Source organism: Pipistrellus hanaki, assembly GCF_964339955.1.
Source record: "Pipistrellus hanaki genome assembly, chromosome: 1".
NCBI lineage: Eukaryota > Metazoa > Chordata > Mammalia > Chiroptera > Vespertilionidae > Pipistrellus > Pipistrellus hanaki.
The window spans coordinates 27,151,677-27,165,061 of NC_140503.1; the positions used below are offsets into that span (position 1 = coordinate 27,151,677).

Consider the following 13,385-nt stretch of genomic DNA (forward strand, 5'->3'; position numbering starts at 1 on the left):
CTTGCTACTGGTAAATCTAGCACATTAAAGATAGGTTAAAAAGATGTTTATTAACTATTTTGATGTATATACTGTTACAAATCATTAAAGATTTATATATAGTATATATTCCCATTTTGCAAATACAGGAGTGGGAAAAAGTAGGTTTACAGTTGTAATACAAATAAATAATCAATAATAAATAATAATACAAGAATAAATTGTTTCATGTACCACAACTATAAACCTACTTTTGCCCACCCATATATGTCAGAAAATAGCACTAATTTGATCTAGGTCTGGCTTTTGTTTAGGCTAATAAAATTCTGAAGCAATTTTTTCAAAGTATTTAAAAAAATGAACACTGCTGAAACACTGTTGGAACAAAGTTGAGGGTTAGATATTTGGAAGGTGAGTTTTTCCCTTTTTTTTCATGTGGCTTTAGTGATGAACAATAGTGTACAACCTGAGACACTAATCTCATTATATCCATGAAATTTTTATGCATTCTAAATGTAAAACCAATTCTATATATAAAAAAATAACCTAGCAGATTACAATTACATTTGAGTAAGGCATACTAGGAGCTCAGTAAGTATGTGCTGAATAACTAAGTACAAAAAAATAATAAATTACACAAAGGGATGTCTTTCTAACATTTCCTTAAAGTTTTCTATCTCATACAACCACACCTTTTCCTATAATAATATCCAAAACGATATAATCAACATAAACTAAGGAAATACATACTGTGAAAGTATAAGACTACTATATGACATTCAGAGAGCTGATGACTTATAATAACCCCTGAATAGTAGAAACCATGGTATTTAAGAAAAAATCCTCAGTTGGCAGCTTTTATAACTTTGGGTAAGATATCTAACCTTTTGAGCCAGAGTCTACTCATCTGTAAAATGAGGATGACAATAATATCTTTTCCAAACAGAGCTATAGTGAAGATTAATTAAGATAAAATAAGTGAGATGTCAAAAACAAGACTTATCACATAGTAAGAGAATTGTATTTTTTACAAGGAGCTATCAATTACATGGAGTAACATTTGCTGAGCAGTATTATTTAGGTAATGTTAAAAATTATCTTGTTCTTGTACAACTCATGGATAATTTCATTTTTGAACAAGGCTTATTATTTTTTAGTCTTATGAATGCCACAGAAGGTAGTGACATGCAATTAGTAAAGCATTAGGGTTTGGAGAAGTTATTTCTACAGTAGTGGAGGTAAGTGAACATGATGTAAATGTGAGGAAAAGGAGACTGAACCATAAAAGTTTGGCTACCTCTATAATGATGCTATAAAATACACAATGCATGTAAGCAACAGTCCCAACAAGAGGCTTCCACATGAAAAAACATGAGGACATTCCCTGAAAATCTAATAATTAAGGCTTTTTTTTGTGTGTGTGTGAAACAGTCATTTACTAATTTAAGATGAAATAGAAAGCAATTATAAAAGTTTATTTCTGTCCAGATGATTATCATATTAGAATACCTAAGGAGTTCGTCATGGTATTAGTCTTTATTGCATAATAAATTAAACAGAATACCACCTATAGAGTCCACAGACATGTAGCATTGAGTGAAATATAGAAACCTACCACAAGTGACAAAAAGAGAAACACACTTCATGACAAATAAATAAAGCTCATGTGTCATAACGAAAGAAACAAACCCTGATAAAGCCAGAGTTCATTTAAGAGCTGAGTGCTATGGAGCGAATACCACAGCATACATAATCCCATCCCCCTGAAGCCAGTTCCCATTCCAACCTGAGAGCCCTCCTGCACACATGCTGTCACAGAGAAAGTAATACCCTGATAGATGCTGTAGGCTGTGATTGGAGATGATGCCAATGGTAGACTTCTTATACATTCTCATGGGAAATGGAGAATTGCCTGGATGAAGTGGCAGAAAGAAATGGGTTATATATACTTTTTTACACTGGGAATCATAAACCTGGGAACTTAAGAAAAGACCTGTGAAAAATGTGATGAGATGATATAAATCTCTTTTAAAAGTCTTTGTTGATATCACAAGTAATTCATTTGTCTTTCATTACTTTGCTTCTCACTACAACTATATATTTCAAGAGGACATTGATTATCCACAAAATCAGTTTTAAGAGAAAAAAAATCAGTAACAGCTGCAACTTGCAAAAGAAAGAAAACTAGAGAAGTTGTTTGTAATTCTACCAAACTTAAACTTTGTGAGGCTATGGGTTTAACTATGCTATTCCTTCAAGGCTTTTTCTTAAATTTGAAGACAAAAGATGATATTCTGCCTGTGGTCTGGATATACTACCTGGTATTTTAGATACTGTGATCTTTCTGTTTGTTGTTGTTTTGCATAACATTATGAGATAATATTTTTGTGGTGAGAATTAAGCTGACAATACTGGCCTGCACAAAGTGTAGAAATGTTATGTTTCTAAAGTAACAAACTAAGACCTTGAAATTCATAGGCTATTAAAGTCTTTTTAATAACTAGTCATATTTTGAGGTACATATACTCTTTCCTGTTAGCTGCTTAACAGTGCCCCAGCTTTGGAAAAAATATTTAAAGTCTATTAATAATATTTTAATAAATATGGCTTATAAAAATAGAAAACCCATTTATGCTATGGTTTAACATAGTAAGAATAAGAAATGAAACCCCTAAAAAGGGCAAAGAATACAAGGTCAAATTTCATGCAAAATATTTTGTTAAGAAAAACATAAATCTCATGAGGATAAGCTCTTCCAGCTCATAAAAACCTTTAAAAAAATAAAAACTATCCTGAGTAACACAATTAGTATCTTAAAAGGGAACACATATTTTGTTTTAAAAATAGAGAAATCGTATTAACTTTTCACTAAATAATCAGTTTTGGATGCTTTCCTGTTTCTATGGATAATGGGTTAGAGCTGTCACTAATGTAATATAAATCTTCAGCTACCAGAGATAGACCTTTACAGATTTGCAAACTGGAATCTTTGTCTTTAGCCAATTTGAGTTTAATAACAAATTTTTTTGTTCAAAGGAATCTTTATGCAATTAAGGTGGTGATAATCATCAAGGGAGCTATTTGGCCTTTAAGCATTTTAATATACTATAGTGATTGCCAGAAAAAAAAAGTTACTCAGAAACAGTGCAGTATAAAAATATAGAAAATTTCCCCAAAAGAGCTAACTTCTCCCCTTTCAGCCAAATGCAAAGTGCAAGGCAAAGTAAATTAAGGCAAAAGGAAAATAAAATAAGAAATGGTGAGGGCGAGCATGTTGTTGACCATGTAATAAAACACGTGCAAAGTATACCTCAGATACACTATAAGTAGATGAGCACGAGGGAAGCCGAGCCTGGTTTTGCAGTGGGGAAAAGAAAACATTGTTAAAGAGGAAATGATAGCATAGTAAGGGTCTCAGAGGTTTAGATGGCTCCATCACCAACACATTTGCCATACAGAAAAACAGCCTTATAAGAAGACACCCGAGTTTGAAATTTCAAGGTTCAAGCTAGTTTAGAAGAACTTTGTGATAAAAGGAAATACCAGCTTATAAAAAAAAAAAAATCCATGACAAAGATGCCCCCCTTTAATCAGAATCTGGTATAACCTTGTTGAAAAGATGCTAATTTAAAGTTAACAGGAAAGGACTTTTTCCTATGGTATCACACCCATCTTTATTGGCTTACTACTAGCAAACTACATGTGACATTATTCTTTAAAGAGGGAGCTAAAGCCAGCTCAGTATTCTAATTCTGATTTCCTGTTCCTACTATTCCATTCTCAGTATTACTGAATATTTTTTCTCTATATATTTATACCTATACTCTATCTCTATTTATATCTACCCATAGCAATACCAAAAAAGATATGAAATCTTAAACACAAACTCTTCTACTGACATATCTTTTATCAGAATGCTTCAATGATTTTTTAAAAACAACTATTTTATATTTTAAAACATGTTTATACTCTTCATGACTTTGAACTGATAATTTTCTGGCCTGTTTTTCCTTTCTAGGTTGTCACATTGCCATGTTCAATTCTGTGGCTTCTTCTTTTATTAGGTTGTCATAATGTCATGTGAGGTAAATTCTTAAGTCTGCAATCTCTAGTTACAAAATTCTTCATGAAGTTCCAAAATACAAAGTTAGAATGGTAAAATAAAGGTATAGGAAATGTCAAAATGGAGGAATCAAATGCCCTTATTATTTGATTTGTTCTTTAATTCTATTCCAGCTCCGCTAGATGTAGAAGGCCGTCAATGTATTTATTGAATGAATGTATATAAAAACTCTTTTCTTCTAACTTTAAAAAAACTGAACCATGTGAAATAATAATCAGAAGGTTTTACACTTACCATTATAAAGGTCTGTGATAAAATGTATGACTGCCACTTAATGAGTTACTTTGAGATAGTTTCTAAAATATGGCTAATTCTATTCATATTAAGAAATTATACCCTGGGGGCGTTGAACATATAATACAATATATAAATGATATATTATAGAATTGTACACCTGAAACCTATATAATTTTATTAAGCAACATCATCCCAATAAATTCAATAAAAAATTATACCTTTTTAATCAACCACAGACACATCTGAGTTTCTTTAGCAAGATTCCAGTTCTAAGAAAACCTTGCTCTGCATATTTGTTCTGTTTCTATATCTATACCCACAAACCTAAAAAATGTTATCTTTGAAAGCAGTTTGAGTCTTGTTTCCCCTCTCCCCAATTCTCCATTTTCTATTACTAGGGAAATTTACTCGCCAAGGAGATCTTCTATTAGTACCTCATTTTTGTATAAAATTCCTGAGAAGGGCAATCCTGTAGTAAGTATTAAACACCTCACAGATATGTTATTTCCACTCCAAATGATGTCATAGGCTATTGTAGGTGATTTGATAAGTATTAGATGAGAATTTTTTACTTCGAAGTACAAGATAAATTTTAGCTACTTTTTAGTAGAGCTGAAACTTCAGCAATGTATTATCTTTACATAAATGTTAAGCAAATTCAAACAAAGTAAAAGGTAGCAAATCAGCCAGTTTTCTAAAAGAGATAGCCCTAAAATTGAATTTCTGCTATCCTTATTGTAGTACAGACATATTTATAAGACATCATCTATCAAGGTACTTAGAATGTTACATAATTATTATAAATTAAATGAATATTATTAATGAATAAATGCCAAAATGTGAAGAAAAGGAAGACTTAAAGGCTTAAATAACATTCTACATAAAAACCCAAAAGACATAGAAATTTGCCTAAAGAAAGTAGAGTATACAAACTGATGTTTACTCATTTAAAAGCTATGAATGTTTATTAACCTAAGGAGAAATGTTCTAGCTATTTCTTCTCACCTCAGAAAGAGTTGGCTGATTCAATGCAAATACCTTTTAGACCTTTAAGTGTTAGATAGTAAGATATGATGCATTATTTGTTACTGTCGTGAGTCTTTCCCATTTGTATGACATTTATTATATAAGTTATGATTTTAGGTGAGGTCACATTAAGTGGTCCCCCAAAGAGGAGGAATTTATAATCTATACTTTTTTCATATGATATGTCTATATTTGAAGGGTTTAATGTTAATTCCATAGTAAATTTTACTGAGGGAGGAAGGGCAGGAGGGAGAGAAGAAGGGCGAGGGAGAGAGGGAGAGAGGGAGAGAGGGAGAGAGGAAGAGAGGGAGAGAGGGAGAGGGAGAGGGAGAGGGAGAGGGAGAGGGAGAGAGGGAGAGAGAGAGACAGAGAGAGAGAGAGAGAGAGAGAGAGAGAGAGAGAGAGAGAGAGAGAGAGAGAGAGAGAGAGAGAGAATGTGGCATATAAAAAGAGAGTAGCTAGGAGGAAAAAAAGAAGAATAAAAATGCAAAGGTAGAAGATTTCAGAAGATCAGCTCTTTTCAATACATGCTTCTATGCAGAATAATCTGAAACCATCCTTAGAAAAATGAGCAGCTCTCCTTTTCTCAAGCTTTAAAATGAAGATAATTTCACAAACCTCTACTATAATCATTTCTTTGTCAATATAATTTTTTAAATGTCATCTTGATACACTAACCAGTTATAGCAGATCTTGGCAAATGTTTTCTATAAACATTAAGATAATAAATATTTTTGGTCTTACATTTCATATGGTCTTTGCCTCAACTGTTAACAACTGTTAAGCTCTGTTGTTGTAGTGCAAAACCAAGCATAGATAATATACAAATAAATGAGTGTGGCTATGTTTCAATAAAATTTTATTTTTGAACACTAAAATTTGAATTTCATATAATTTTCACATATCATAAAATGATATTCTTTTGATCCCCCCATCATTTAAAAATGCAAAAATCATCCCTATTTTGTGGGTTCACAAGGGCTGTAGTTTGCTGACTCCTGAGTTATAGCATTAATTTGATGAATATAAAAGTACAAAAGAGCCCAAAGACAATTCAAAAAATATAAGAGGTAATTCAGTAGTAAGGCTGAAATGAAAATACTGATTTTAAAAGATCTACAACCATACCATCTAATTCATTATTTATATTATCCCTACTTAATATTAGTTTTATTTTTCGTTCACTTTGTGCCAATAATCTGTCTCCATAAGTTGTCTTCCCTCTTATTGTTTTTAAAAGCCTTTAAATATTAACATATTTGGTTATATATTTGTAGCTGAATAAAAAAATCACTATCATATTACATAAACTGAGTGAAAAGACAAAATATGTGGCTTTGAGGTACTTTACTCCTCTCCTTGCTTTCCTTTCTACTTGTCATTATTTCAGGAGCATATACCTAACTTTTCTTCTAAATATTTTAATATTCAAGCTTTCCAGGATCCCATTTTTAAAAACTAACTCAATTTTGTAAATTTACCTTTATTTATATTAAACAAAAGGTTAGTTTGACTTTTCTTATCCTATGTTTTCCAATTTTCAACACTGTCTACATTGTTCTTCAATCTTGTGCATTACTTTTAGTATTCTTCTCACTAGTTTCATGCATTTGGTTAAATGGAAAATTAACTTTTTACTCTATGTGATTTTATTCTTGTCATTCTCAACTCATTATCAGTCTCAATTATGCAAACTCTGCTTATGTGGAAATGATAATTTTATCAATATGAATACTAAAAACCCATTGAGGGTCCAAAATACTTCAGCTTTGTACAATGTACAGAAAAAGATGATAAATTCTTAATGTAGAATTCAAGAATCTATTACATCCTACTTTTGCTATAGAGGAGTAAATGTAGGATAAAGAAGTATATAAATAAAATTTAATATTAAAAAATTTAAATTTTAATAGAATATTAAATTTTATGTAATTGGTTACCCATAATAAATGAGGATTCAAGATTATTTTCTCTCTAAAAAATAATGTAATGTGTAGATGATGCCAATCGAAGCATCAATGATTTAATGAAGTCCTTATTCCAAACTTTTGAATGATGCCTCACTTTCTACATTAAGTAAAATATTTAACTGGCAACATGGTTCTAAATCTCTTCTCTTAATGAAATAATTAGCAATGTTCTAATGAATAAAATGATACCCACAGGTTTATTCTTGTGTGTGATCACCTACAATAAATTTGTGCGAAACTGAATGGTCATTATCTGCCAATTTACCCCATTTTATAAACAAAACCTACTTATATAGCCTACGGTCCTTAGAATAACTTTATTCTGCTCTTAAGCAACATTTTAAAATATACAAAGCATATTTTACAGCATTCTGGGGTAACAGAAGTTAAAGGTGAAGGAGAAAAAGCAAACATTCAGCTAAGCATTTTATTTGCATCTTTTCTTAGCTGAACTCTCTAGAGAAGATACAATTTGCCTTTTGATCGTTTTTTTTTTTCTACTCTTCTAGTTAAAAGCATTCTTAGAATGATATAACTCTAGGCAATCTTTTCAGGAAAAAAAAAAAGGTATACAGAACAAAGTGTGGCCCCATGAAATGAAACAAAAGATAAAGATGTTGAGATTGGTCATTATATACTATACTATGCAGTATAGGTGTTGAAAAAAGAAATCAAAGAATGACATGGGATAAACTAATTTGCAAAGTACAGAACTTTTCATTTAACACTAATATAACACTAACTCCCCACCAAGTTGAGGGGAGTAAGGCTCAATTTTCTAGTCTTAGTTTGATTGAAAGAAAAAGAATATTAGCCCTCATGATTTATTAGGGAAGAGTATGACACTAAATACATATATTAATTATTATAATCAGAATATTTTTAGAATAATATCCAGGTATCTTTAGACTGAATTAGACATAGTATTCATGTTCATCTTTTGTTTTTTTAAAACTTTGAAACACATTCTGAAGGCGATTATGAATGATCTCTTAACTTCAAAAAGAATATAAATAGAAAAGAAGAACTGGCTCAAAAGGAAAAAATAGAAAAAACTTGTTATACTTGCCTTCTCTGTTTAGCTATAATAATTTAATTACTGATATTAGAAAAAACAACTTTGGACTTCAATAATCAAAACTTAATATAGAGATATACATAATTACATATGGTATCTAATTAAAAAACAATCTGAGAATTATCATATCACTATTATTTTTCATTCTACCCTGTATAACAAAAACTATTATAGCAATATGAATTAAATGCATAGAACTAATCTTGGGAGAAGTAAGTCAGGGCTAGGATTCATAGGCACTTTTTAAAAAGCCTTAGGAATGGGTGGTCAGGGCTAAATAGAGCTAGAATTATTTAGAGTAAACCCTTGATTTTTGTGGATCTCAATTAAATGGACAAAATTTTCAGTCTACATGTGAATATTAACACTGTTAATTTTAAAATGCTTTTACCCAACATTTGCTTATATTATAATTAAATTAACAGGTTATTTATTTTTTTGTTAATTCACTGGCATTTTTTAAAAAACAAATTTGAATGAGTAGGATATATGTTGGAAAAAAATCTGTAGTAATTTCACAGACATAAATAAATATTGCATATCTACAACTATAGTCAACATATTTAAATCCAATGTTTAAGAAATGACTAGAACGTGACACACTGCAGCACTTGTGTTACTTGGTTCTGTTTTCCTGTGGCAAGACTTTCTGCAGCAGTTTTAATGCATGCCTACTAATGGTTGGACTTACGCTAAGCCATGCCCCAGTGTCAGAGCAAGTTCATTTCCAACCCTGCTCACTGCACTAAACTGTTGGGAACTCAGCTCTTCCTTTATCCTGTGCTCGCTGCGCCATATGCTGGGTGCACAAGTCTTGATCCTGCCCTACTGCTCCAACTGTTGGATCTGAACCTTTCTGCCAGGGACTGGACTTTCTTGGACATCCAGCGTGCTCTGAATAGAGCCTTCACACTCTAACTGGCCTTGAGCATCTGGTGTACTCAGAATAGGGTCCCCCCTCCCAGCTTTGTGCATTTGTTTACTTGTGGTGACTGATGAATGCATGCATTTACTAAACTTAGTATAAAATTAAAATTACAGAATACATTTAGAAAGTTTTCTGTGAAATTAAACTTTTCATACATATTTAATTTCAATTATACAAATATGTCCACATAAGTAAAAACAAGTAAACTAACTAATTTGTCAAGTTTTTAACATGCATTCAAAAAACCTTCTTTATTATATAATGGAATTTCAGCTTTAATGAACATTTCCTCTCCCGAGTTAGTCTGTTATATCGAGGTTTTACTGTACTGCAATAATTGAGCTTTTCTTCTATCATATTTATATCATATGCCATTTTTGAGATTTACTTCCATTTATTTTAAAAAGATATATTCATTAGAGAGCTATGTATTCTGAGTCTGAATTACTGGTAACAAAATACTATTTTTGCCTATGATTATATATGCACAGTATTGAGTGGCTATAAGGTATTGTTCTCCTTCAAAGTGTTATCTTAAATATATTATCCTTTATCTTAAGTAAGATGTTAAATGATGGTTTTCCTGGTAAAAATGCTGGCTATTTTATTTTTAAACAAAAAATATCTTACAGTTAATCCTAAAGAATCTGAGTTGAGAAAAGTCTATTAATTCAGAAAAAAAGTCTACTTGCTAGAATACCTATACTCTAACATAGATTATTTTTTTGACACTGGAATTGAATCATAAAAGCTCTATGAGTTGGATCCAGCCCTTAAATTATAATCCTGTTGACACATGTAACAGGGGAAAGAAGAGACAGTCAACAGAAAAACTCCAAATGAAGTCTCATGAAAAGATCCTCAGAAAATTGAGTAACTGTATAAGAAAAACATATTTTGCAATGTAAGTTTTTATTTTGTGACGAATCCAGAATGTTATTAAATCAACCTCAAATGCTAGTGTGACTTAAGGGTCTTCTGCTCTGCCAATTTAATCTGTATTTCATAAACATGAGCATGAAGCTGCAGCTAGAAAAGAGGGAGAAAAGAGACAAAAAGTAAACAAAAATGGAGATGAGAGGACAAACCAATCAGATTTGGAATTACCAGTCAGCAGAAGTTTAGGGGAAAAAAATCACCGAGTAAAATCGTACATGTACTCTGAGAGAGTATCCTTTCACATTGACTTCTAGGTGATCTCTGAGCTCATCCAGTTTTCGATGGAGCTACATGTAAACATCAAAAAATGAATTGAAAAAGCAACTTGTTCTCTTCAGTTTTCCTTTTAAAAATAAGATCATAGCATTACACATTTCTCACTGCCTTTGGCAAACATTTCAACACATCAAAGATCTTTGTATAATCCAAGAATACATGCTAAATAAACCTGTGGCTAGGGAAGCCAAGATTTTAATTATTGCATCTTGTCTCCCCAAAGCATTAGAGAAAAGAAATACTGTAACTACCCTTTTAATCCCTAGAGAATCACTTAAGATTTTTCTCTTTGGTAGAAATATGGAGTAAAAATATTTAAAAATTATGAAATTTGCCATTTTTTCCCAAACACACTGTTTGATTTAAGGCTGCATCCACATTAAAGTAAACTGACTGAAACCAAAAATCTATCTTTTGTTCTTATAAATAATGTGTGTTTATACATTATCATACTGTATATATATTTAAAAACAATAAACATACAATTATAACTTGAAGTTCTATACACACAAAAGCTGATCATAGAGATAATTAAACACACACATACACATACAATCCAGTTTATAGCAGATGGTGCTGCAGTTAGGGATGCTATTTGATCCTTATTTCACTATCAATAACTTCCCCAAAGTTATGTTGCTTTGCACATTTGAGTGTTAAGTCATAATTCTTAGTCTAAATGATTATGGATTTACCTTTCCTTAAAGACAAATATAAAATATGATACCTCACAGTAGACAGTGAGGAATGTTATTGATATATCATCAGGATACATGAACTAATATATTTGTGACTGAATAATTTTAACTTGCTTTATTTTTGAAATAGGAATTTAATCAACACTTCCTATACCCTGTGATTATCCTCTGTGAAATTACATTTAAAAAATGATACCCAGTATATAGCAGTGTTAGAGAACAGAGAGGATGATTTGTCTGGAATTAAGGATACAAACGTACAGACACACCTTCATCCATGTGCAATCACACGAGTGGCACACATACAGATAAATAAACAGATACAAAAAAGTAAAATTAAGAAGGCAGAAGAGGCAAGGAGAGGAAAGAGCGCAGAAATTAGTGTTTAATAAATTATTAAATGGAAATAAATTGAAGGTGTGTAAAATTTTGAAATGATTTAACATTAGACCTCTAGAATCTAAACCAGTCAGTGATCACCAATCTTTTGGACCTCACGGACCACCAATGGTCCATGGACCACAGGTTGGCGACTGCTGCATAGTTATTGAATTTTGGAAACATCCCAGTACAGTGAAGTATTTGTCATTTTGATTAGTTTAACAGTTACTACCGTTGAAAGAACAAATGGGATTGAGATATAAGAAGCAGTTAATTTGGGGGGGGGGGGAGGAAGAGGTTCCTCTATGTATTTTAAAAATTCAAATTTTTTATCTTATATTTATGTGGGCAGCATTAAACATTATTAATGCAACTTTTAACTATGTCTGTTTTTTTTTAGGAGTGATAACTTGTTTACCTATTCACTGTGACTAAATGTTAGAGTATCAAGTACCCAAGATATTTAATAGCTAGTAAATGGGACCATCAGATCAGGAATATTTAAGATATAAATTAGCAAATCACAATCATAAATGGGCAAACATTAGATATATATTGTTTTTGCTGATAGTTATATCAATTTTTTAACTTAAAAAATAAAACAAAGGGGATTGAATTCTTAAATACTGTTAGCTATATGTAAGCCCATTATACTAGCATCATATAACATTTCTAATTCTTAAGATTTTTTTATGTATAAAATGTTAATTCATAATTATTTTTCTGGAATAAACTATAAATGGTAATAACACTAAAATAATTATTTTTTACAAAAATCATAAAAAGGGAAGATAATATTCTGAAAATAAATGTAGTTCTCTGTGTAACAGGAACTTAACTCATAGTGACATCAGTCAGAGGAACGGTTTACTCTAGAACCCCAAATTATGGCACCTGTAATGAGGCAGTTGCCTCTTTTTTAGTTTGTCGTGCCATTCAAAGCTAGTTATTTGTCAGCTTGCCTTCAGCTGGTTGCTCTATGTGTAGCTGAAACAAACAAAAAATATGACCCAACAGCCAATAAAAATATTAAAATAAAAAAAATGGGATGGTGAAAAATGGAAAAAGCTCCCTTCCTCCCACCCACCGCCAAAAAAAGGAAGAAGTGTAGGCTATAGACAAAATCTTGCCAAAAAATGTTAGAAACATATTTACTTTGAGGGATCCAACTCTACTAGCAACTCCTTTGCTTTCATCCGGCCGTCTAATTTGCTATAATGAGGGAAGATGGGTAAAAAAAGACAGAATAAAGAAAAAGTGAACTTAAAAATTTTTCTACGCATTAGTAAATAATACATGCAAAAAACATCAATTGACTCTTTGAGGTACCTCTTAGGAGGCCAAGGAGTTAACTAACCCAGAGGCTATATGACATGCTCTGCAAATAGACTGGTCACTAGAATGCAATCATTGTTATGGCACTATTCTTGATGAAGAAATGTGCACTTACTTTCAGTTATCTTGGGGATTTCTGATGAAGCAGTATCTGGAGTAGTGTTACATTTGCATTTGGTTTATGAAAAACAAAGAATTATAAATATACTTATGCATAGAACTTGGTTTCTTTCAGTGTTTTAGTATCTAGTCCATTGTAATATCAGAAAACATTAATGATATGATTAGAAACATAAATGTTCTCCAAGTGGAAAGATCAGTCCTGACAAGCATCATTCTTGATAGGTGACAGTGAAGATCCTCTGATTGCTGACCCAAGCACTGAGGTTGTTCAGCTGTCACTGAGATTCCCAAA

General features: G+C 31.5%; 1 protein-coding gene across 18 annotated transcripts in view; it reads right to left on the reverse strand.

Annotated features, from left to right (window-relative positions):
* The window catches only part of GPHN (gephyrin), a 349,286-nt gene that overhangs the window by 127,035 nt on the left and 208,866 nt on the right, over positions 1-13,385 (reverse strand). For 6 of the 18 annotated variants that reach the window (XM_084866487.1, XM_084866482.1, XM_084866491.1 and 3 more), the window contains 2 exons: positions 12,791-12,847; positions 3,290-3,331 (listed from right to left, as the gene is read on the reverse strand). The exons of 4 other annotated variants lie outside the window; for them this stretch is intronic. In XM_084866487.1, the coding sequence (XP_084722613.1) occupies positions 3,290-3,331; positions 12,791-12,847 (99 nt within the window). The remainder of the gene's footprint in view (positions 1-3,289; positions 3,332-12,790; positions 12,848-13,385) is intronic. 8 more of the 18 variants (XM_084866488.1, XM_084866485.1, XM_084866498.1 and 5 more) reach the window with 2 other exon arrangements.